We start from the raw sequence: 24,655 nt of genomic DNA, 5'->3' as shown, positions 1-24,655 counted from the left end.
TCATATCGCTCTTAATGCGCCATCATTTACCAGCGGGGCTCAACCAAGCCAGTTTGCCGTGCTGAAGCTCCGCATACCTAAGGGAGAAAAAAGAGACATTTTAAACAAAGAAAGGCATGCAGGATAGCAACAAAACTAAAGAACAGCAATAAGACCTACCTGAACAATATCAAACGGGCCGGCGTCAGTGAAGTAACTGGACCGCACTCATCCATGAAAGACAACGTGCCCCTGCAAATAAGGCAGGATGGAGAGCATGCCTATTTCTACCACAAGGCAGAACCTTCCCCGCAGACCACACCAGGGCAAAGCTGAGAAGCATACCAGTGAGTAACCTGGCTGGGTGGCGTCCCTGTGGATACCAGGTGAGCGTAACACCTATGCACTTTTTTCTTTCCTTGTGAACATGCACAAAACTAATCCAAGTGATGTCAGCAGAAAGAGGAAAACTACTAATTAAGAAAAACTTGAATAGATGTGTGTGTCCCTCTACAAGCCCTCTAACCCGTGGTCAGGAAAACATGTTTTCAATGAGTAATGCAGCTTGCCCAGGGGTAGCCAAAGAATAACACAATTTAAACCATCTTTTTTAAGTATACTTGTGCCTGTCACTAGCAAAATCATGGCAATATGTATAGTGTGGGGGCGGCCCCCTAATTACCTCAGCCCAAAACAGGTCTTAAGCAACGAGTGCACATTTTGTACGTAAAGCAAGTTTATTGCACAATCGTCCGGCAGCAGCTAGATGGTGCTATGGAACCAAACTAACCAAAGTTTCAACAAACCACATCAGTTGATACATTTTATACATTTTTGCAACAGTCAAAAGACTCCCAGATACTTTATTACAACCCACCCCCTCACACATGATTGGACAAAACAGTTATAAAGCAGTTCCATCTTTCTTAATTTCTTCCCTTCTCATTGGTCTTCGACATTTTTACTTCCATCTTCGGATCGTGTTCATGGTCCACCTTTGATTGTGATCCATCCATGGTAAGTCGTGACATCTTGACATAATAAAAAATTCATGTACAACATAATTCATTACTAGCAACAACTGGCCTAAAGCCTTTTAAACATAAGTGCGATTGCCCATGGTCCGCATGGATATTTTAGCAACATGAGGAAAGGCTGAGCAAACAGGTTCTCTTTGAACTACCGGTTTCTATCTCATTCGCCCCAGTTTACTGGCTCCACCCATATCATTCTAATGTATGCGACTACCACTCCAGCACGTATGTCCTCTAATTCCACTGTGAGAAAAAATTGAACACCGGACACAATGCATTCAGGCGCCATCTTACCCCATCTTTATTGCCGGCCCAAGCAAACGACCAAACCCCTCTGCGCATGCTCAATGCAATGCAATGATTACATCTGTTCCCTGCGGAACTGTTAAGCCATAAACCACTGCGTCCTGTTCAACAGTTGACCTTCTGCCGGATCACTCATTATTTCTCCGTCATCCGCCAAGCCCACAAAACTAGACCTTCCCAGTTACCTGAAATTCATCATGCAAATGCCAGCTGTAAAGCATGACTACATTCACAAAACCCCACTGCATGCAGATTTAGATAAACACCTTTTGTTTGCTCCTCCGTGCGCATATCTAATAAATATTATTCCTTCTTTACTACAGGATTTCAGGACAGGCCCCCCGTCGCATGCGCTTTAAAACTCTCTCTATCCCCCAGTTTCAACGTACTTCAGAGCACCACGTGTGTGAATCGTGTTCATGTTATATTTGGTGGTTTTAACATTTCATCTTTCTGCACATGTGCAAATCTGATATGTATCAGTTATAAGCAAAAAGTAACACTAAAGTAACATATCCCATCCATAATTAACTACCCTGGATACATATGAACTTGCTACATCGCGCATTGCACCAATGCTACATCGTGCTCAGTTCACAGCGCCCCAGTCATCAATACTGTGTGCGCAACATGATCCCCTGGTGCTCGTGGGGACCCTTCCCGACCACCCCAACAAAAGCTTAGGATATATGTTTTTGCCATGTGTGGCTCTAGGATGTGCAAGAATCTGCTTAGCCAATTAAAGTGAAAAGGCATGAAGTTAGGTTGCGCAGGGACCCGCTACTCAAGATATGGTCGGCAAGCCTGAGCGACTACAGGCAGTCAGAGAAGAAAGGTCATTTATATTTGTTCCCAGCAAGCTGTGTCGAGGCACCATCACCTCACTGCCAAGGCATTCAAAGCCCAGCCTCATTCAGCTTCAATCAGGCATGCCAGTATAACATACAATGAACACATATCTGAAGGAAGCAAAGAAACCCTTGGTTCTGATCTGTATACCGGTGTGTAAGAAGTTGAATAAGAGTCACAGATGTCACACTTAAAGTGACACCAGTTTAAACTATGACAATTTTCAGAGCATTTGCTTGGATTGACTGATGTTAACATCCAGGCACTTATAGTAATGCCTTACTTATGTAGAAGTTTTCCCAAAGCATTGTGCATAAAGCGCTTACAGAGTATTATTACCTGCAACAGAAATTAATAAGTTTGTGTCAACCTCAGTGGAATAAAAGGTTGAGTAGGCCTTGCTAGGATTCAAAGCTGTGACTTGTAGATCATACATAGATTCCAACAGTGAGCACTTAACCCTCTGAGCTATCTTATCAGCTAATTTTCCTTCAATGTGCAAACCACAGTGTTTGGAAATGCATCGGCTATTGGCCAATTTCTTATTAATATAACAATTACTACAGTGCTTAGAAGCAGGAAGAATATGCCACGGGCCGCTACTAAACGAGACCATGGCAGTGATGCTAGTGGGTAAGTAATCAACTGTGCAGTTAAAAAGAAACATATTTTAGGGTAAACGGCATACTTGTCACAATTGGACAGCTCACCAAGGTAAAAGCTGACATGTGCCAATCTGGGTTTTTCAGGTTCATATTTCAGCAGGGTGAATCGGCCCTACATTCTTCTGAGGTTGATCAACTGAGCACTATTACATTTGGGAGTACGAACTCTATATTTTACAGGGGTTAGGAGGAGCAAGAGTCAGACGTGAAGCGCTATACATAGAAATATGGTATAACAACTATTAGGCCACAGGGAGATACAAATGTGAAGTATATTTGCACAAAATGGTAGGGTCAGTAACATTAAACAATGAAGTTGACTCTAAGCTCTGAATCTTGCACCCAGTTTGATTGGCTTTTAGAGACAAACACTACTCTCCAGTTGTACCTTTGTGAATATAGCAAATTAGAGAAAGCCAAAACATATATTAAATTTCAGAAGGTTCTGATCGGGGGAAGGGTTGGAGTATTGTGATGGGAATGTCATACTGTAGCTCACAATAGCAGTGATGTGCACAGAGATCATGTGACTAGTGTGTACATGCTAGCCCCATGGTTCATGACCTTAGACACTGGTGAAAGGTGGCATATGTTGGGCGACCATGACATGATGTTTGCAAGGTTTTCAGTGTGCTTAGTCTCCAGGTTTACCCTACAAATCGTTTTGATGGTAAGTGCAATTGATCAACAGCAGGATTTTAGTTTAGCCCAGCACCCTCCAGCAACCTCATCACATGTCATGGGAGAGGATTCGAGTCACCTGTTGGTGTCGCTGACGCAGTGCAGACAATAGCAAGGGGGCCTCACCACATGATTTGCCTTGGACCTCACCAAACTCTGCGACAGGCCTGCCGGGACCTCTCCAAGCTTGAAGAGAGTATGGTCCTCCATAATGGTGTCAAGCGTCCCACACAGATCAGCTGCCCAAAGCCTGCCCAGCTCAGCGTTCACACGTTGCCCTGTGAATCGTGAAAGCCCAGAAAAGCTGCTCGCCTGAAGTTTCGCTTTGTGACAACAGATCATTATACTAAGGATCCTTCCAGGCTATTCTCTAAGGTCTGGTGTCCTTTAAGAGGTGTGAATGGGGGGTGAAGCATAACGCGGGGTGCTGTCTGAATTCAAGACGCCAGCAGATGGCGTTACATTGTGTTGCATTTTCTTTCACTGTGAAAACTGTTTATAAAACAGACACACTTTTGTAAGCTCTTACTGTCATCTTCTAGTCTGGGTGGGTAAAAAAAAAAGCTATAATCGTATTTCTGCTGGACATCTTTCTAAAATGATTTATATAATGCCAGGTTCGCATTTTATCTCATTTGCCATAAAACCATTATTTAATTTTTTTCCCAACCAAACATTAACAAATGATTATATTAAATATAAGTAGAAGATATGTCACCAGCTGCTAAGATCACCAACTGTGCCCGAGTCCTGGTTGTGCCACTTGAGCAAAGTGTGTGATCCTGGGCAAATCAGTTATTCTCACTGTGCCTTATAAACGGAAATGGGGAATCCTGCTTAATATTAGGCCATATTTTGGGGGTCATTTTCCAATCTCCCAGAACGGTAAACATGTGTATGAGGTTTATGGATGTTTTTTAGCCTCATTTGGACACCAAGGTCTTTTCAAGTTTTTCATTGGCTCGGGTGGGGTCCCAGATTGAAACGTACATGCCGAGCACCCCTAAAAGCATATCCGCCAGCACCTGGTCTGTGAAGTGAGACAAATCCCACTTCTCCCCCAGAGGGGGACACTTCCCATGAGGCCAGGGGCGTGAGACCGCTACCCGATAGCCCCCCTTGAGCTGGGACTCAGGGGGAGGATCCAATGGGAGGGGAGAACGCAGTGTGTCAGCGACCATGCCGCCATGCATTGCTCACCTAACAACACGGGGGGCCCAAGAACCCCCCCAACCCTCTCCGTGTCTCCTCTTTTTCTGTTATTTACTTCATGCATAGTAACCCAGTCTATCAGGGAGACAATACTGTGACGAGGAAGTGAGAGTAGATGGCTCCAGAAATACTGACACCAAGAAGAGCAGGATAATGAAGAGCTGCGTGGAACCAAGACAAACATGCTCGCTGCCTGGGGTAAAAACCGATGAAGAACTCTGAGAGTCAGTCCTGAACCCAGAGGAGCATCGAGCTGGCGAGCGAAGTGGCGCAGGGAGAATGCGCTGCAGACTCAGATGCCAGGAGTAGGAACTCGGCGTCTGAGAAGGCCGAGCGGAGTGAGGGCTCACCTGAAGGCTGCATACCCCGACCGACCTCCGGTGGCAGGAAGGAAGCCATCCAAATGGTCCAGGCGAAACCCGGCGTACAGCGACAAACCAGCATGGCAGAGCCGGCGAAAGTCAAGAGCCGACTGCGAGAGCCCAGAGATGCTTGCAGGTGTTGCCAAAGACGGGGACGCTCGCGGACCAAGTTAAAAGCTACTTGGAGGGGTACCAGGAAGGCACTGGGAAACCCTAGAGGCTGTGGCCGGAAGTGCAGAGCCACCTTCCTCTTCCCAGTGGGACCAAACAGAGAAACAAAACATACTGGATGTGGGAGCACCCCAAAGAAACCAGAAGAGAGAGTAGGGTCCCTGACCCAAATGTTCAAAGGCTTGGATAAATACCTGTAGAAGATGATGCCTGGCAAGAGAGTGAAACAGGCATGAGAAAGGGGTTTTGAACCCACATAACCAGAAGAGAAGAGCAAGAGGGAGAGGGATATCCTTTAGCAAAGGTCAGAGAAAGAGCAACAGAAAAGAGAAACATTCTTTAGTCAAAGCCAAGAGAAGACCAGGAAAGAGAGAAATATCCTTTGGCAAAAGTCGAGAGAAGACCAGAGGAGGAAAGTAATATCGTCAGGTAAAAATCCAGATATCATTGTGAATGTTAAAGGGGAGCCTGGAAGGGGTTTGGGGAAGGGAAGCCTCCCGCCATTGGTGTTGAACTTTATAGAAAGGCCAAGTGACAGCAGCGGAAGGAGGATATTCCCCCATCATTTACAAACTGCCTAAAACCATCCAGAAGGAAGGAGCCACCCTTCTGGAGTTAGGGTGAAATCTGTTATATAGAGTTTCTTTTTAAGTGTAAGGGACAGAAGTAGGTTTAGGACGCAGGACTGTGGACTATTTGATTTTGAGGGACATTTCTGACATCATCCTGAGTTTTATTTTGAGGCAGGCAAACCCCTCTTAGTTATAGGGGCAGACAGGGTTCTTCCTTATTTTCTGTTAAATCATGGTTTATGCCATGAAGTATGCCACCTGTGTGACCCGCGTCTACTTCTGCACCCTCACATATGGCGGATATGCGTTTGATTGCTATGGAAAATGCCAGCTTTGAGCAACTGCTGAAAGCTGGCCTATCCCATAGGAATGAACATAAACACACATACATACATGGCACTACGACCAAAGAGTGCACTGAACTCGGGTTCTCCTGAATCGCCATACATTTGTGCTTCATGGTGTCAGCCATCAGAATTGCATGTGGACCCTCCTAACATGCACGTGTCGGGGAGAATGGACCCCTCTCTGCACTTATCTGAGGGAAGAAAAGGACCCCTTCCCACCAAAGAGTAGGCATGGTGTGTTGCCCTCGGTAACATCTGCAGATTTACTTTTGGATGATCAAGTTGGATGTCAAGTAACATCTGAAAGTCTGAAGACGCACTAATTAGGATGGTCAGCTCTGACGCTAAAGGATACACCTGTCTGCCCAACCAGGTATGCATCCACCCGGAGTCCTCCAGCAGGCCTTAGTGGGGGGTGTGAGGGTGTATCAGTGAGTTTTCTCTTTAAGCACCCTTGTTTATGCATAGATCAGAGCTATTTGCATTGTATTAGTTGTCTTTCTGACCCTCCGTTGAACCAAAGCCTGCCACATTCTATAGATTACAATACTGATGCCAAAAACCAGGCCATGTCAGTCTGTGATTGATGGGTGTCTTTAAGAGGTGACAGCATTCGGCTGGCAGAATCAAATTTCAAGTATATGACTTAAAAGTACAACATTATACCGAGTTCATGGTTGCAATCGCTGATTGTGATGTTTTAGTGTGCCAGGGTCCCAGGATCCAAGCTCAGAAAAAAAGCGACTTACAGAAATGGGAATATGATTGGAGCATGGGTATGTAATGGCGGGGTGGTAAGTCCCAGCCGTGAGCAGAACAGACAGGCCGGGAATTCCTGTGCCCAAAAACGGAAGAGTCAAGGTAATTGCCAAAGGCCTGCGTTATTAACACTCGGATAAAACAGGGACAGCAATGAACACAGAAATTCTCCAGGCTCGCGTCGTCTTTGAGCTTGACAACAGCTTAAGAGCACAAAATAAGTCACAACTGATGTCACATTACAATCTTAGTCATAAAGATCTACGAGTGGTGTGATTGGTGAGAGGAATCATCTATGTAATGTATAGGGAGGGTTCAGTCTTCTCATTGGTTATGCTCTATCTGATGGCTCCACCTGCGACCACCTCCAGATGGATAATGGTGAACACATGTCATCTCTATCCGACTGGATTGGTTCATGCAACAGTTGCAAGACAGCATCATTTCAGAACTGTGATTGGTTTACATTGGTTCCAACCTTGACTACTTGGCAGATCATCAGCACATGAGCAAGAATAGTGGTAGGGGGAGAAGCACTGAGGTGCTGCTTTTCCCAATTAATAAGACTCGAGCCAGGACGTTTAGCTTTGAACTCGGCTTTGTCTTGTATCGTTGTTCTGAGAATTTGAGGGGAGTGAAGGCCTTGGCCTACGTGAGTCTGGAGCTAATGAATAGCGACTGTTCTCCAACTCCACATCACGTTTGAGGAGACCATGTTTTGGATTATTCTGCTCGATTTTTACTAGGATTTGAGACCACATTAATGCACGTGTCTTTACCCTTCCTGTCCACTTGAGAGTTGTTTGAGCTTTAATTAATGATCACCTGGTTTTCAAGGGCTGTTTGTTTCTTTACTTAATTGAAGAGAAATGTGCCCTACGCTTGGGAATTGTTATATTCTGTTCTCCTCTGTGTTAGTCCAAACCTCCCTTTTCTACCGTAACCTTGGCAGGAGTGGCAGGAGTTGTGCAGCTATTGTCTGCTTGCTTGGATGTGTATTTTTAGCTGACTCAGCGAGTCTACTCTTCCTGCAGCTTCGAGGCTTTTTCGATGCTTCCCATTCACTGGAAGGTTCCCGCGCCATCCATTTTATCCAAAATGGCCACTCGCTACTGTTGCATTTCTACACTGAGCAAGCTCTGCATGTATCTCATTTGCCTTGTGTTTCAGCGTATACATCAGTTATATGGTTTCTAGTGTCTATTGAATGCAGGTAACATTCTTCATGTCTAAATGCAGTTTGACCTAGTGGCCTTGTAACTTCATGGTGAATGTGTATCTGCTCATGTGTCTAATGCATCTACGTGTGTCAGTTTCGGCCATGATGTCACTTGCTCTCGTCATCTTTAGTTACAGCATGTTCATGTCTGCTAGAATTTGCAGTTTCTTCGATCGTTCCCGGGTAAGGCCGGTAGGTAACATCTCTCATGCTTGCAGTATGGCGGCGGAGTAGGGACAGACGCCATGAATGATGTGCTCCTTTCATTCCTATGGTATATAGGCGGGGGAGGGGTAGACGCTATGTATGATATATTCGTCTGCCTCTCGACAGGTATGTGGAAAGAGAGACAACTTGGAAGTGATACAAATAGATAGTGAAACAAAAGAGAAAAATACACATAGAACGTGATCAAAATAGCGAACTATGAGCCTCATTACGAATTTGGTGGTAATTCGGCAGAAATTAATCTAAATTACCACCAAATTCAAATACCGTTAATCCCATGGGGTTACCATGGGATTGAAAGTAGTGGTAACTTCCTTTTTCGTAATCCATAGGACTCCATGGGGATTTATGAGGGATTTACCACTGGCGGAATTACGGTGTGGTGTGGTAAATCTGCTGTTTTCTAGAGGCAAAATGGAGAATTTACCTCCAGCAACGTGCTGAAGGTAAATCCACCACTTTACCTCTGAAAATAGGCAGATTTACCACGTGGTAATTCTAATGGCGGTAAATTTACCAAAATGTTCATTTGACAGTACAGTAAAAGTGGCGATAACGGAATTACCACCACTTTTGCCCCACACCACTAAAGCACTAAACTTGTAATGAGGCCATATGTGACTGGGCGTGGAGACCAAGTGAATTTCATAGAACTGAGTTTTGGAGACCCAGCCAGGCCCCGGTATGAGAGCAATTATTGACCTTTCTGGGTCAGAGCCCCAGCCCACTTAAACCCTAGATTGGCGAGTACCTGCACATCTTCTTTCCATGTGAAGTAGTGCCCTTATCCATTGCATATTCCATCATTCAAGGTTTTTTGTATCATTCTTCAGAAGCACTTCCTGATGCTGTAGCAGCACGCAGCCCCGGGCATCACACAGCTGCTTAGGTGTGGTTTCAGAGCATTGTGTACGATGGGTTATCACTCTAAAAGCAAAAACAAGGCGGTGGGGGGGGGGCTGGGGAGCATGATGCTGACTTCCAAAAAGTGGCACTGGGGGCAGGAACAGACCTTACACCTAATCTACATCTGGGTGATCCAAGCAGGGTCAAAGATTTGCATGAAAGTAAGGGCGATGGATAATGGGCCGAATACTAACCAGTAATCTTCCTCGTCACAGGATTTACTGGACTGGATAAGTCTTACCTCCATGTGTATGTATTTTGTTCGGGAATGTTCCTCTGATCACCCTACAGGACTCCTCACGCCCCTACCCATGACCCACTATCGCAAGCACTCCCCTACAGAGTAGGGCGGGAGGGATGAGGCCTGTGATGAGGACTATCCGGACTCAGAGTAATGACGATTACCTGTAAGTAATCAGGCCATTACCCCTTGGTCACAGTCCTTGCTTCATTGAGGATATACCAAGCATGCAGACACCCATGCACGTACACTGGGAATCCTCACAAAGGAGGACAGTGTGCAACAGCCAGGCAGCAGCTGCAGTGGAATGCAAAAGTGGTTTATTCACACAGTGGAGCGTGACAACACTGCAAAGCCCAAACTGCAGACGGACCTGGGGGTGGTTCCGCCAACACTTTGTAATATCCCATGAAGGTTGTGGGGGTCGTCCATGTTCCTACTCCTCCCAGCTCGTCCCCAGAAGCTGCCAGAACCCTAGTAAAAACCCCTGAACAGGTCTGGGCAAGGACACCCCTGCCTCAGCAGGTGCTGTGGAGATTGTCAACTCAATCCATTTTCTAAGGGTGCTGGGAGAGGGCTCAATATCCCTCTTAGCCGCACCACAGGTAATAAACAGAGCCTCCACCTGGTGGAAGGAAGAGGAGTGTAACAGGTAAACTGCAGAGCCCTGCCCTGCCAAATCCAGGCAATCCAGACCCCTTCCCCCACCCAGCCCTGTGAGATATGAAAACATGAGGCCCCCTTAGGATGGAACGAGGGCAGGGAGCGCAAGACCACTTTGTCCGCAACAAAACGTACATATGTTCATGACACAGGAGGGTCCCAAGCTCGCCAATCCATCTCCCTGAGCCAATCGTTTCGAATATGATCCAGGCAGCAGGGGGGCCAGTGTAGCTTGCATATTGTAGAAGCAATAAAGACGAATTTACTGGTGTCTGTCATAAAATGGACTGCGGCATGGTGGGTTGCCTTGAGGGTGCCAGATGAACAGCTGGAGCCCAGTAAGGAGGCTGTTTCCCTAGTCAATGTATGAGTTCACAAGGGCTTGGGCACCTTGTGGAAGCCATGCAGGGTTTGATTTTCGAGAATGTGGAGGTGCGTAGCCAATGTGCTTTTGGAAGGAAAGACTGCTATCAACAGTGAAGCCCAGGGACTTGGCCGGGGAATTGGCCGAGTTTGACAGCTGTGGGGTAAATCGTTTCAAGCACATGTCTTCCAGTCATTGTCGCATGGGTTGTTTAGTGGGAACACTGTCTTGAAAGAGATTGGTTTGAGATATCCAAGAACCTTGAAGACCAGCTCCTTGGACAGTCTATTACAGACATTGGAAGAATGTTGATGCCTGGACCAAAGATATGGCCAAACCTCCAGTCTCATGGGATCCAGCTGTAATATGGGATTTTTTCTAGAGGTGGTGATTTGATGAATCCCTCTGTTTCCTCTCTCTGAGGACATGTGCAGCAGACAGCGCTTTTGTGAGTTTGGAGTAGGGTTACCCAGCATCAAGCTCCCAGCCAATGGGCTTCTCCATAGCGATGAACTCCCTCGATCAGTTCTTCTCTCACCTATTCCTTCTTGGCAGCTTCTATTAGTGTCAGACGTTTTGCAGAAGATGTTAGTCCCTGTCCAGGGCGACAATCCCACATGCATCTCTTACCTTGGAGGCTGCGTGAAATTCCCTGAAGGCTTCTCCAGAGAGTCGGTCGAGGAAACGCAGCAGCCAGCTGCTCCCACACAGTCCCCACCCAGGCCACCCAGCTGCTCTCCTGTCCCCACCTAAGCCCTCTGCATGGCCCTGTCTTCTCATTTCATCTCTAAAACTCAAGACATCCTGTCCACTCTCTCTTCCTCTCCCCCTCCTTCCTCCTTCTCTGCCTTTCCTCTGTTCTTCCCAGACAAGGTTTCTAGACAAGTCTGATCTATGAAATTCTCCTCAAAACAGGTTCACCCCTGTTCCTTCAAATCCATTAAGGACCACATTGACACCCTGGCTCCTGCTCTAGCTGACATCTGCAACCACTCCTTTGCCACTGGAGTCTTCCCCTCCCCCTTGGAGCACTGCCTTGTGCACCCTCTTCTTAAGAAACCCTCGACCGACCCTTCCTGCCCGGCTAACTATCGTCCAATCCCCATCACTCCTTTCCTGGGCAAACTCTTGGAAAAGCTGGCCATCTCCCACACTGAATCTGTTGGTAGTCTCCATGACCATCAGTCTGGCTTCAGAGCCGCCAGAAGCACGGAAACTGCTCTCCTGAACATCCACGAAGACCTGCTCTCCAACCTTGATTCCAACACCCCCTGTGTCCTCATCTTACTCAATCTTTCTTCTGCCTTTGATACAGTCAACCATGCCATCCTGCTCAACTGTCTCCGTGATAATCTGGGTATCACCGATCAGGGCCTGGCTTGGCTGATCACCTTCCTCTCTGATCGACCCTCCCAGGTCCAACTTGGGTCCTTCCTCTCCTCTATCCCTATCTCTACCTGTGGTGTTCCCCATGGGTCTAACCTCTCTCCCTGGCTGTTCAACAAATACCTGTCTCTACTTGCCTACTGCATTGCCACTCTCTGCCCCAACTTTCAGTGCTATGCAGATGACACGCAACTCATTTTCAGGCTCCCTTCCACCACCTCCTCTCCTTCTCTCAACTCTGACTGTCTGTCCGCCATCCAGGAGTGGTGTGCCACCAATGATCTCTGCCTTAATGCCAGTAAGACCGAGATTCTCCTCATCGCCACACCTGCTCCCTCCTTCCCTGTCACTCTCTGCCCGGCCTCTCTTGGGCCTCTTCCTTCTCCAACCTGTGAGGCTAAAAACTTCGGGGTCATCTTCGACTCCACACTTTCCTTCTCTCCTCACATCTCTGACGTCTCTAAGAAGTCATACTACCAGCTGCACCTCCTCAGAGGTATTCTTCCTTTCCTCTCCTTCCCCCAGAAGCTCACTGTCTCCAGAGCTCTTGTTCTCTCTAGGCTGGACTACTGCAACAGCCTCTTCCTAAATCTGCCTGCCTTTACTCTCCGCCCTCTGCAGCTCATCCAAAACAGGACTGCAAGACTTGTCCATGGCCTCAAGCCCAGAGATCGTATCACTCCAAGACTGTAATCTCTGCACTGGCTCCCAGTGGCAGCGAGGATTAAGTTCAAAACCCTCTGCATTGTCCACAAGGCTTTCTGGGGCCTGGGACCTAAATACCTTCAACTCACTCTTCCCAAATATCTTCCTTCTTGAGCTCTTCGCTCATCTGCCTCCAACTCCCTCAGGGTCAGTCGCTTCTCCAAGCAGCGAGTTGGTGGTAGATCTCTTTCTTCTGCTTAGGCCTCCCTCTGGAACAGCACCCTGCCTCGCTGAAACTTGAGGATAACCATCTCTGGTTCCGGAAGCACCTCAAGACCTTCCCCTTTGCTTCTGCTTTCTCTCCTCCTCTCCCCTGCTGATCTCCTGGCTGAATCTGATACTGCACTGATTCCTGGCTACCCTCTGATCTCGGGCCTAGCCCCCCCCCACTGCCAGTTGCACACCCGCACTGCCTCCCTGGCAATCCTGCACTCGGGGTCTGTTTCTGTATCCCTACAGCCCCTACTAGCACTTGACACCTGATGTCTGCACTTATCCTTGCACTTGCCACCAGCTGGCTGTACTTTTATTTATTGTCTTTATTTATTTTACTGCTATCCTATGTACTGCACTGCCCCTCCCCTTCTCCCTGCACTTCTCCCCTTCCCCTCTCCATGCACTTGCGTGATCTCAATGTCACCTGGCCTAGTAGGATCGTTGTCTCTGTCCTCCCTCTGTTTCCCCTCCCTTGCCTCGTCGTGCCTTCAAACACTTGTGTATAGTCGCGTTATAAATGCCTTATCATATCATATCATGCTTGAAGGGTCCTTTCCTCTGACATGACAGCAACACGCAGCATGGTGCATGGTGACACCGATCCGAGCAACAGGAGCCCTTAAGAAGAAATGAGACTCATCGTGATGCGTTCTTGCAGCAAAGATACTTTCTGTTTTTGTCCCGAAGAGCCCTGCCATATAGCTCTTAGATAAATATTGTGTATTCCTTTGTTTTCGTGTACCAACTATTGCTAGCCGAGCCTTGCCTACGCAATCTTTACCCATTATAGGGTTTCCTGTTTAGAATTGAGGATCTATCTGATCCCTTTTTGCATCTTCATTCATCCCTAGTTCTGGGGAAAGGATCTTCCGTTCTATCTCACCCCAGCTTCCTCCTGCTGAAGGGTAAACATTCAGTTTGGAGGCGAAGGGGGGATTGTCCTGTATCCTCCTCTGTTGCTAATCATTTCCTGTTTCTTTCCTGGGGAAGTCACCAACCATCAGGAAGGGGGTGCCAAGTATCGCTTCTGTCCAGCAGTTGTGTCTAACATCATTGTGGTGCTGTTCCTTTTGGGTTGGCGTGTGTCTTTCTTCTTGGTTCCCGAGAGGCTCGTCAAGCTGTCCTCATTCTGACTGAACTTCTCCATTTGGATTCCTAGACTCTCGAATCATCAAAGTGTGTTCTCTTGAAGACATTGCCACGGGGTGATTCATTGAAACTTATGTATAGGCGCGTTATAAATGCCATATCATATCATTGGGGGAACCAGTGCCCTACCGGATCACCCTCCTTATTTATATGTTTTTCTGTATCGAGTGGTCCCTCCTTTAGCTCCAGAAAACCCTCCAAGTTCCGTGAAGAACAGAACATACCGTCACCGGTTTTGGACACTAATCCCGACACTGACCAAGGTTCTTCACATCCTAGAGATATTTCAAAAAGCTCAGTCTCGATCTGAATTGGACAGCGAAGTTCAGAACATTCCCTAAGTTATTTGTGACATTTTGCTGCTCTGCGTCGGGTGTGAAACCATCTGCGGGCACATGAATCCGTTGTATCAGGATATCGATTTCAACAAGATATCAGGCAACTGGCTGTTTGTGTCCCTCACAGGTACAGGAGAGGTCCACTGGTGGCATAGCAGCCTCACAGGCAGAGTTTAAAGGAGTCCTCTTGTGTGACATTTGCAATGCTGTCACTTGGGCCCCACCAAACACATTCACCCAACATTCCAAGCCAAGTGTTCACTCTGTTTCTTGAGGTATTTAGGCTGAGACTCTCTCTTGGCGCATGATCATTAAAGTAAGGACTGTGACGAGGGTAATAATCAAAGAGGTAATTCCCAGATTTCTTACCGGCAATCTTCATTACTCCAAGGGCTGGGCTTTCTCGTCATGGTCATTCGATCCCACCCTTCATGGTTGGAAGGGGTTGGCGATTAGAATGATGATTCTGATCACTGGCTCGTCATACCTCAAAGGGAAGGGGATACAAGAAATGAAGAGAAAAATTCCAAACATCAAAGAAGACCATGCTTGTTACTGCCGCCTTCCTTTAATATTTTTAGGAAAGGATGGCACCGAAGGCAGAGAAAGTTCGTCCCCCTTTTTCTTCCTCGTCAAAATCTTTATGAGATGTTGGAGACTCTATCACGGAAGACCAGGACTTGTAGTATTGAAGGTCACGGATAAATTACTGGGCCATTACCTCCTCATTGTCTTCTTCGCAACAGTTCTTGTGAGATGCAGGACTCTGTCGAGGAAGACCAGGATTTGGAGTGTTGAAGACCACAGGTACGCAATAGGCCATTGCCTCCTTGTCCATCTTTCTCGTCACAGTTCTTATGAGATGCAAGAAGAGCATGACGATCACAGGTAAGGAATTGGGCATCGGGTCCCTGAAAGTACAGCGCGGGTTAAGCGTGCTGCCCTTATCTTGCTTGATCTCGCTACTCCACTCTGCGCTCTGCTCTGTCACCCTTTGTCTGACCTTACCGGTACGTGTGGTCGCATGATTTTGGTCACACATGCTGCCCTCTGAGACTCCCTCCTATGCATGCAATAGAAGTTCTGTGCATATATGGCCGGCCTCCTGCTCCCTCTCCACCTTCTTTCCACCACCCATGACCCTTACCTACTCTACCTTACAAAGTGGCAGGCCACATTATTCCTCATCGTAATGTGCGCTACTCCTTACCTATGCAGTCTAAAGTGGATCTATGTCACCACTGCACCACCGACAAAGACGGCGAGGCGCAGCGATCACATAGTAGAATAGTCAGGCATCCAAAGATGACTAAACATATAGTCAGGGGTGTTGCTAGTTCTGGAAAAGACCCGGGGCTACGCTAATGTGGGAACTGTTTGGACTGGGGGCTAGCTATCCTTTTGGTTGTAGCTCCTGAGATTCTATCCGGGGCTACAACCAAGAGACCAGGGGCTATAGCCCCCTTAGCCTCCCCCTAGCAACGCCTCTGCATATAGTTCATGATGGCAAATATTCAGCACATTTTCCCCAGCCCTTTTCCTCTTCCCGCCGTTGTTTACCTTGTGACACCTAGAAATCCGTTGTGATCTGCGTTCACATTTCTGCTGAGGCCCGAATATTGGCGAGCTTGTGGCATGCTTGGGCCAGCTAAGGCACAAGACCACGCCTGCTCGCTTATCTCGTCACTCTGAGCTGTGCTTTCATAGTTGACTTCGGGAAGGCGAAAATAGGACACATCGATGTCTGCTGATATGTGTTTATATCTGTGAACCTGACGTTTCCTGCCAAGACACAATCATGCCAAAAGGAGCCGGGCTGTGACTTCATTGCCTCTGGGGGATGGGAAAATCAGCAATCACAAGAAAGAGGCAGCCATGACTTCATCCAATCAGAATTTTGGTACAGCGTCATTGCGCCGTATTCATTAGGTTTGCATATTTTAGTCAACATTTTAGTAGGATACCGAATGTCCCAAGACCTAGTAGAAACATTACTGTCTTTCTTCCCTATTCCTCCCCCACCACCTCACTCTCCACATGTGGTGTTCCCCAGGGCTCTATCCTCTCCCCTGGCTTTTCAATGTCTACCTGGCAGAGGAGTAGCTAGGATTGTCTAACAGGTGGCGCCTGAAGATAATATAGTTGGACCCAGTGCAGTGACATTAACATTTGTAAATGCCCCACAACATTGCTGAATGGGCATTTACAGATTTTGGGTGGGCCTTGCCCACTCAGGCCCTAACCTGTCTATGCCTCTGCTACCTGGCCCCTTTCAGCATCCTGATCTCTTCCCTTTCCTTTTACTTTCAGTGTTATGCAGATGACGCGCAGCTCGCTTTCAGGCTACCCGTGGCCTCCTCCTCCTCCTCCTCTTCCTCCTCCTCTTCCTCCTCCTCTTCCTCCTCTTCCTCCTCCTCCTCCTCCTCCTCCTCCTCCTCCCTGATCCCTGACTGTCAATCGGCTATCCAGGCATGGTGCGCCTCTAATGATCTTTGCCTTAATGCCAGTAAGACTGAGTTCCTTTTCATTGGGACCCCTGCTCCCACTTTTCCCCTCTCACTCTGGCTGGCCTCCCTGGGTCCTCTGCCCTCACCCCCTCGAGAGGCAAAAAACCTTGGCGTAATCTTCAAATCCACTCTCTTCTTCTCTCCACACATCAAGGACCTTGGCAGAAAGGCCCATTTCCATCTGCACCTTCTTAGAGGTATTCTCCCTTTTCTCACCTACCCCAGAAGCTCACTGTCTCCAGAGCCCTGGTTCTCCCTAAGCTGGACTACTGCAACAGCCTCTTTCTCAATCGGCCCAACTCAACTCTTCACCCTCTACAACTCATCCAGGACAGCACTGCAAGACTTATCCTTGGCCTCAAGCCCAGGGACTGCAACTCTCCGGTTCTGAAATCCCTCCACTGGCTCCCGGTAGCTGCAAGGATCAAGTTCAAGACCCTGGATAGGACACCTGCTCCCCCTGCACTTGCCTACTGGCCTTCCTGCTCTGCCGCGTGCCTTACCGTTCACTACCGGGGGTGTGATTCCCCTTGGAGTCCCAGCCCTCCAGGCACTTAACCCAGGGACCTGATGCTCTGGGTCCACTTCTCCCCGTACTCTCTGCCCTGCACTTCCTGTCTACGCACTTGCACAATCTGAATGATACTAGGCCTTGTAAGATCTTTTGTCTTGTCCTCCCTTTTCCCCCGCCCCTTTTGCCTGGTTGCGCCTTGAAACACAGGTGTTACATATCAATCAATCACTCCCCCTCCCCTCCTCCCCTGCATTCTTGTAGTGCACTTGCACGATCCAAATCTCTCAAGCCCTAGTAGGAACGCTGTTTTGTTTTTTCTCCCCTGTACCTTCCCTTCAACTCCCGTGTCTAGATGGGCCTTGGAACTCCATTTTGCTGTGTAGGCGCATTTTAAATCGCCAATAAATAAATAATAATAAAGTGTAATGAAGATTACAGGTAAGTTATCGTGCCAGTACCTACTTATCCATCTTCCTCGTCACAGTTCTTATGGGATAGGGACTCAGTTGAGGAAGACTAGAAATTGAAGTAATGAAGATTATATGTAAGTAATCGTGCCAGGACCTACTTATCCCTCTTCCTCGTCACAGTTCTTACCGGATAGAGGACTCCGTTGAGGAAAACTAGAACTTGGAGTAATGAAGATTACATGTAAGTAATTGTGCCAGTACCTGCTTATCCTTCTTCCTCGTCACAGTTCTTATGGGATAGAGGACTCCGTTGAGGAAGACTAGAACTTGAAGTAATGAAGATTACAGGTAATGAATCGTGCCAGAACCTGCTTCTCCTTCTTCCTCGTCACATTTCTTATGGGATAGAGGACTCCATTGAAGAAGACTAGAACTTGAAGTAATGAAGATTACAGGTAATTAATCGTGCCAGTACCTGCTTCTCCTTCTTCCTCGTCACAGTTCTTATGGGATAGAGGACTCCGTTGAGGAAGACTAGAACTTGAAGTAATGAAGATTACAAGTAAGTAATTGTGCCAGTACCTGTTTATCCGTCTTCCTCGTCACAGTTCTTACGGGATAGAGGACTCCATTGAGGCAGACTAGAACTTGAAGTAATGAAGATTACATGTCAGTAATTGTGCCAGTACCTGCTTATCCTTCTTCCTTGTCACAGTTCTTATGGGATAGAGGACTCCATTGAGGAAGACTAGAACTTGAAGTAATGAAGATTACAGGTAAGTAATCGTGCCAGTACCTGCTTATCCGTCTTCCTCGTCACAGTTCTTATGGGATAGAGGACTCCGTTGAGGAAGACTAGAACTTGAAGTAATGAAGATTACAGGTAAGTTATCGTGCCACTACCTGCTTATCCATCTTCCTCGTCACAGTTCTTATGGGATAGAGGACTCCGTTGAGGAAGACTAGAACTTGAAGTAATGAAGATTACAGGTAATTAATCGTGCCAGTACCTGCTTCTCCTTCTTCCTCGTCACAGTTCTTATGAGATAGAGGACTTCGTTGAGGAAGACTAGAACTTGAAGTAATGAAGATTACAAGTAAGTAATTGTGCCAGTACCTGTTTATCCGTCTTCCTCGTCACAGTTCTTATTGGATAGAGGACTCCGTTGAGGAAGACTAGGGGCCTCATTACGACCCAGGCGGTAAGGGGTTTACGGCAGCGTAAACAGCGCCGACCCTTACCGCCTGATTCCGAGGTCCCTTAGCGCCATGGAGGATTTAACACCTGCTTTTAGCAGGTGTTAAAATCCATGGCGCTAAGGGACCTTGTTGTTAATTACGCCACCGTGATTTACGGTGGCGTAATTAACGCCTTCCCCACTCCCATTATGCCCTATGGGGCAAAAATGGGAATGGGGAAGGGTAAATGGGGATTGGGGACTTACCGCCCCGCCAACCTCGGAATGGGGCGGTAAGTCCGCCAACCACCATGGCGTAAACATAGTTTACGCCATGGTGGTAAAGGTACGACCCAGGCGGTAACTTACCGCCTGGGTCGTAATGAGACCCTAGAACTTGAAGTAATGAAGATTACATCATGCCATTACCACCTCATCCATCTTCCTCTTCATAGTCCTAACAAAATATAGGACTGTGAAGTGTATGACCAGTACTTAGTCTAAGGGAGATTATGGGAGCATAATTGGGAAAATAGTGAGCCATGTTGTTAAATGATCCAGAACGTCTTAGGGTGACCAATTCTTGAACTCAGAGGACCGAGGGGCTGTTTGGTGGGGGGGGCTCAGTTTAATCGATAACACAGTTCAGTTCAGTACTCTCTTTATTTGTGGTGTTCCCCAGGGGTCTAACCTCTCTCCCTGGCTCTTCAACCACTACCTGGCACCTCTTGCCCACCGCATTGCTGCATTCTGCTCCAATGTTCAATGTTATGCGGACGACACCGAGCTCTTATTCAGGGTCCCTCAGCCACCTCTTCCCCTTCTCTCATACCAGACAGTCTGGCTGCAATTCAGGAGTGGTGTGCTACCAGTGATCTCTGCCTTAATGCCAGTAAGACTGAGATCCTCCTCATTGGGACACCTGCACCCTATTTTCCTCTCTCTCTCTGGCCACCCACTCTGGGCCCTCTTCCTGCTCCTTTCTGTGAGGCTAAGAACCTTGGTGTCATCTTCGACTCCACCCTCTCCTTCTCTCCTCACATCTCTAAGAAGTCAAACTATCAGCTGCACGCTGGAAAAATAGAGACCCTCCAAGGCTGGAAGAATGGGTGAGAGCGATGACTTGGGTGAATGATAACAAATAACTATACTCTAGCCTACTACCATTGACATGCCGCCCGAAAGATATCCGGGGTCATGTTAGACAATATCTGATTGATAAAAGCACAAGTGAAGACAGTCATAATGTTGATATGATATATGAGATCCACAAAAACATTGTATAAATGTAAAAGCAAGTAACACACATCTATGTAATGCGAAAAATCTGTGCAGGTTAAAAAAAAGTTTTTAAAAAAAACAATCAGCTGCACCTCCTAAGAGGTATTCTTCCTTTTCTCACTTTCCCCCAGAATCTCACTGTCTCAAGAGCTCTAGTCCGCTCTAGACTGGACTATTGCAACAGCCTCTTTCTAAATGTTGCTGCCTCTACTCTTTGACCCTTGCAACTCATCCAGAGCAGGACTGCAAGACATATCCGTGGCCTCAAGCCCAGGGACCGTATCTATCCAGCTCTAAAATCTCTTCACTGGCTCCCTGTGTCTGCAAGGATCAAGTTCAAGACCCTCTGCATCATCCAGCAGGCGTTCTTGAACCTGGGAAAACAACTTCTTTCTCGAGTTATCCACTCATCCACCTCCAACTCTCTGAGGGTCAGTTGCTTCTCCAAGCAGAGAGTTGGGGGCATATCTCTGTCCTTGGCTGTAGACACCGTGTGGAACAGCCTCCCTGCCACTCTCAAACTTGAGTAGAGCCACCTGCGGTTCCAGAAGCAACTCGAGACCTTCATTTTCGCTTTCTCTCTTCCTCTCCCCTGCTGATGTCCCTGACGGCTCTGCGCACTGGTCGGCTGGTCACCCTCTGGACCTGGGCCCAGGCTCCTGCATGTTCAGTTGCCCTCGCTCTGCCTCTGGGCTCCCCCAGCACTTAAGGGTCTGTGTCTGCAACCCTACAGTCCCTTCTCTCTGCACTTATGAGCCACCCGCTGGCTGCACTTGTGAGTTAACTGCACTTCTCCCTTGCCCTCCCCCCCTGGCACTTCTTCCCTTCCCTGTTCGCTGGACTTCCACGATCTGAATGTCACAAGGCCTAGTAAGTTTGTTATTTTGTCTTCCCTTTGTTTCCCCCTCCTTGTCTCGTCACACCTAGAAACACCTATGTACAGGTACGTTATAAATGTCACATCATATCATAACATTACATTCCTCAATCGATTTTTTTCCATGGCTGAACATGAGTTGTAGTCTGGGCAATCGCTCGAGCATATGGTCAGACCAGCTCCCATTAGCCAACATTACACCGGATTCTGCTGTGATAAATAGAGGTGTTTATCTCTGGGTCCTGAAAAGACGGATTCCTACCAGATTATCTAACAATCCAGGAGTAGTTCAATGAGTAGCTCTCAACCACATGTTAACATCTATGCATGTATGTCTAATGATGTCATATGTTCACATTAATCAGCTCATCGACTGTCTGCTTTTTGCTCCCAGGTGCACCTGCTGAAGCCGGAGACTGTCCCGAAAGCCTGCTGTGCCCCCACTAAGCTGAGTGCCACTTCCGTCCTGTATTACGACAACAGCAACAACGTCATCCTGAAAAAGCACCGCAACATGGTGGTGAAGTCCTGCGGCTGCCACTAGAGCCGGATATAGGACGACCGCTGCTTCCGGTGGTGAACCCCTGCTGTCCAGAGTACCCGAGACAGGGGACCCTCGAAGAAACACTCCATTACAAAACTGCAAGGCCTGGGTGCCCGGGGGGCCCATGGGCCCAGAGCACCTGTGGAGCCCGGAATGCCTGGGGCAACCATAAAAACCTTGATTTGTCATAGACTGAAAGGCAAGGGCATCTGGGAAATGGTACCCATGAAGAAAGACTGCTGCCTCTTAGAGCCCAGACCCTGGCATCCAGGGCACCTGTGACCATGGACGTTATGAAGAAATACTGCTGCCTCTTAGAGCATAAAGCCCTGATGGCCAGGGAACCTGAGATCATTGAAGTTATGAAGAAAGACTGTTGCTTCACACGCTGAGACCCTAGTGTGAAGGCACCAGAGATCATAGAAGTTATGAAGAAAGACTGTTGCTTCACACGCTCAGACTCTGGCGTCCAGGGCACCTGTGACCATGGAAGTTATGAAGAAAGACTGTTGCTTCACACGCTCAGACTCTGGCGTCCAGGGCACCTGTGACCATGGAAGTTATGAAGAAAGACTGTTGCTTCACACGCTCAGACTCTGGCGTCCAGGGCACCTGTGACCATGGACGTTATGAAGAAAGACTGTTGCTTCACACGCTCAGACTCTGGCGTCCAGGGCACCTGTGACCATGGAAGTTATGAAGAAAGACTGTTGCTTCACACGCTCAGACTCTGGCGTCCAGGGCACCTGTGACCATGGAAGTTATGAAGAAAGACTGTTGCTTCACACGCTCAGACTCTGGCGTCCAGGGCACCTGTGACCATGGAAGTTATGAAGAAAGACTGTTGCTTCACACGCTCAGACTCTGGCGTCCAGAGCACCTGTGACCATGGAAGTTATGAAGAAAGACTGTTGCTTCACACGCTCAGACTCTGGCGTCCAGGGCACCTGTAACCATTGAAGTTATGAAGAAAGACTGTTGCTTCACAAGCTGAGACCCTAGCGTAAGGGCATCAGCGATTATAGAAGTTATGAAGACTTTTGCTTCACACGCGCAAACCCTGGTGTCCAGGGCACCTGTGATCATAGAAGTTATGAAGAAAGACTGTTGCTTCACACGCTGAGTCCCTAGCGTGAGGACACCTGCGATCATAGAAGTTATGAAGAAAGAGTTTAACTTCACACGCTCAGACCCTATTGTCCCGGGGCACCAGTGATCATTCAAGTTATGAAGAAAGACTGCTGCTTCGTTCACTGAGGCCGTAGAGGCTAGGGCATGACAGGGATGAAGAAAGACTGGTGCCTCATAAACTTTAAACCCTGGTGCTCTGAAGTAGTTCCTCACACTGCCGCCCCCCCCATATTTAGAAAGACCAGGAACATATGCAGTGGGTACCCCAAGGGTCTCTCTCTGTCAAGCATTTTGGAGGAGCAGCCCCCTCAAATCTACTAACACTACTCTGAGTAAAGCTACTAAGCATTAAGCTAGAGACATCTATGGCGTGCAGTGATGATGGACGACCTCAGACAGGGTCCCTTTCCCCCCAATTGTTCCCCATTAAAACTTCCCACTAACAGGGGAGGTGGGGGACCTTGATTAATCATGCCCAGGGCTCTCCAAACCTTTCCAAATCCAAGGAGACTGCAGCAGCCAATCACAGCATTGATCTCCTTCCTCGTGTCTTATTTTATAAACGCATTGCAACCTTCGGGGCAAGTGATGGGGGCATAGAGGGACAGCGACAGCAAGTTCTGGTTAATGAAAGACTCCTGCATTATTTAGCACTGGATACTGTCTCAGAACCGAGGAAGGGGCGTGTGGGGTACGGGGGCTTCTGGGGAACTGGTTGTCATCATTGTAAAACAAGTCAATGGGATAGAGTTTGGGGTGCAAATCCTCCTCTGGGATGTGCTGTAACCCCCTACGAGTAAAAGGCCATTGTTCTCATCACTCGGTGTGTATCATCCTTCTTTTGCCACCCACCCCGACCTTTTATTCTCTGGACTCTCTCTCTGCCTCGCCCGAACTCTTGCATTCCTTTTTTAAGACATTTGTATTGTGCAAACTGAGCAGAATAACCTGCATCTTGGCGCCAGTCCATGATCGGGTGCAGCTTCCATCTTCCCCTGCTGGCCTGCATCCAGGCGCCAGTCCTTGATAGGGTACAGCTTCCACCGTCCCCTGCTGACCTGCATCCAGGTGCCAGTCCATGATAGGGTACAGCTTCCACCGTCCCCTGCTGACCTGCATCCAGGCGCCAGTCCTTGATAGGGTACAGCTTCCACCGTCCCCTGCTGACCTGCATCCAGGCGCCAGTCCATGATAGGGTACAGCTTCCACCGTCCCCTGCTGACCTGCATCCAGGCGCCAGTCCTTGATAGGGTACAGCTTCCACCGTCCCCTGCTGACCTGCATCCAGGCGCCAGTCCATGATAGGGTACAGCTTCCACCGTCCCCTGCTGACCTGCATCCAGGCGCCAGTCCATGATAGGGTACAGCTTCCATCGTCCCCTGCTGACGTGCATCCAGGCGCCAGTCCATGATAGGGTACAGCTTCCATCGTCCCCTGCTGACCTGCATCCTGGCGCCAGTCCATGATAGGGTGCAGCTTCCATCTTCCCCTGCCGACCTGCATCCAGGCGCCAGTCCATGATAGGGTGCAGCTTCCATCGTCCCCTGCTGACGTGCATCTAAGCGCCAGTCCATGATAGGGTACAGCTTCCACCTTCCCCTGCTGACCTGCATCTAGGCGCCAGTCCATGATAGGGTACAGCTTCCATCGTCCCCTGCTGACGTGCATCTAAGCGCCAGTCCATGATAGGGTACAGCTTCCATCGTCCCCTGCTGACGTGCATCTAGGCGCCAGTCCTTGATAGGGTACAGCTTCCATCGTCCCCTGCTGACCTGCATGCAGGCGCCAGTCCTTGATAGGGTACAGCGTCCATCGTCCCCTGCTGACGTGCATCTAAGCGCCAGTCCATGATAGGGTGCA

At 48.2% G+C, this 24,655-nt stretch overlaps 1 protein-coding gene across 1 annotated transcript in view; it reads left to right on the top strand.

Moving 5' to 3' along the window:
• Positions 1 to 23,613, top strand: part of BMP8A (bone morphogenetic protein 8a) — a 227,877-nt gene extending 204,264 nt beyond the window's left edge. The window contains exon 7 of the mRNA XM_069622415.1: positions 21,514 to 23,613. Within this exon, the coding sequence (XP_069478516.1) occupies positions 21,514 to 21,663 (150 nt within the window). The 3' untranslated portion in view covers positions 21,664 to 23,613. The remainder of the gene's footprint in view (positions 1 to 21,513) is intronic.
• The last annotated feature ends 1,042 nt before the right edge of the window (positions 23,614 to 24,655 follow it).

This window comes from Ambystoma mexicanum, chromosome 11, assembly GCF_040938575.1.
Source record: "Ambystoma mexicanum isolate Mex_15411 chromosome 11, UKY_AmexF1_1, whole genome shotgun sequence".
Classification (NCBI taxonomy): domain Eukaryota; kingdom Metazoa; phylum Chordata; class Amphibia; order Caudata; family Ambystomatidae; genus Ambystoma; species Ambystoma mexicanum.
Note: the sequence above shows the minus strand (reverse complement) of the source record. Positions and strands in the feature narration are given on the sequence as shown.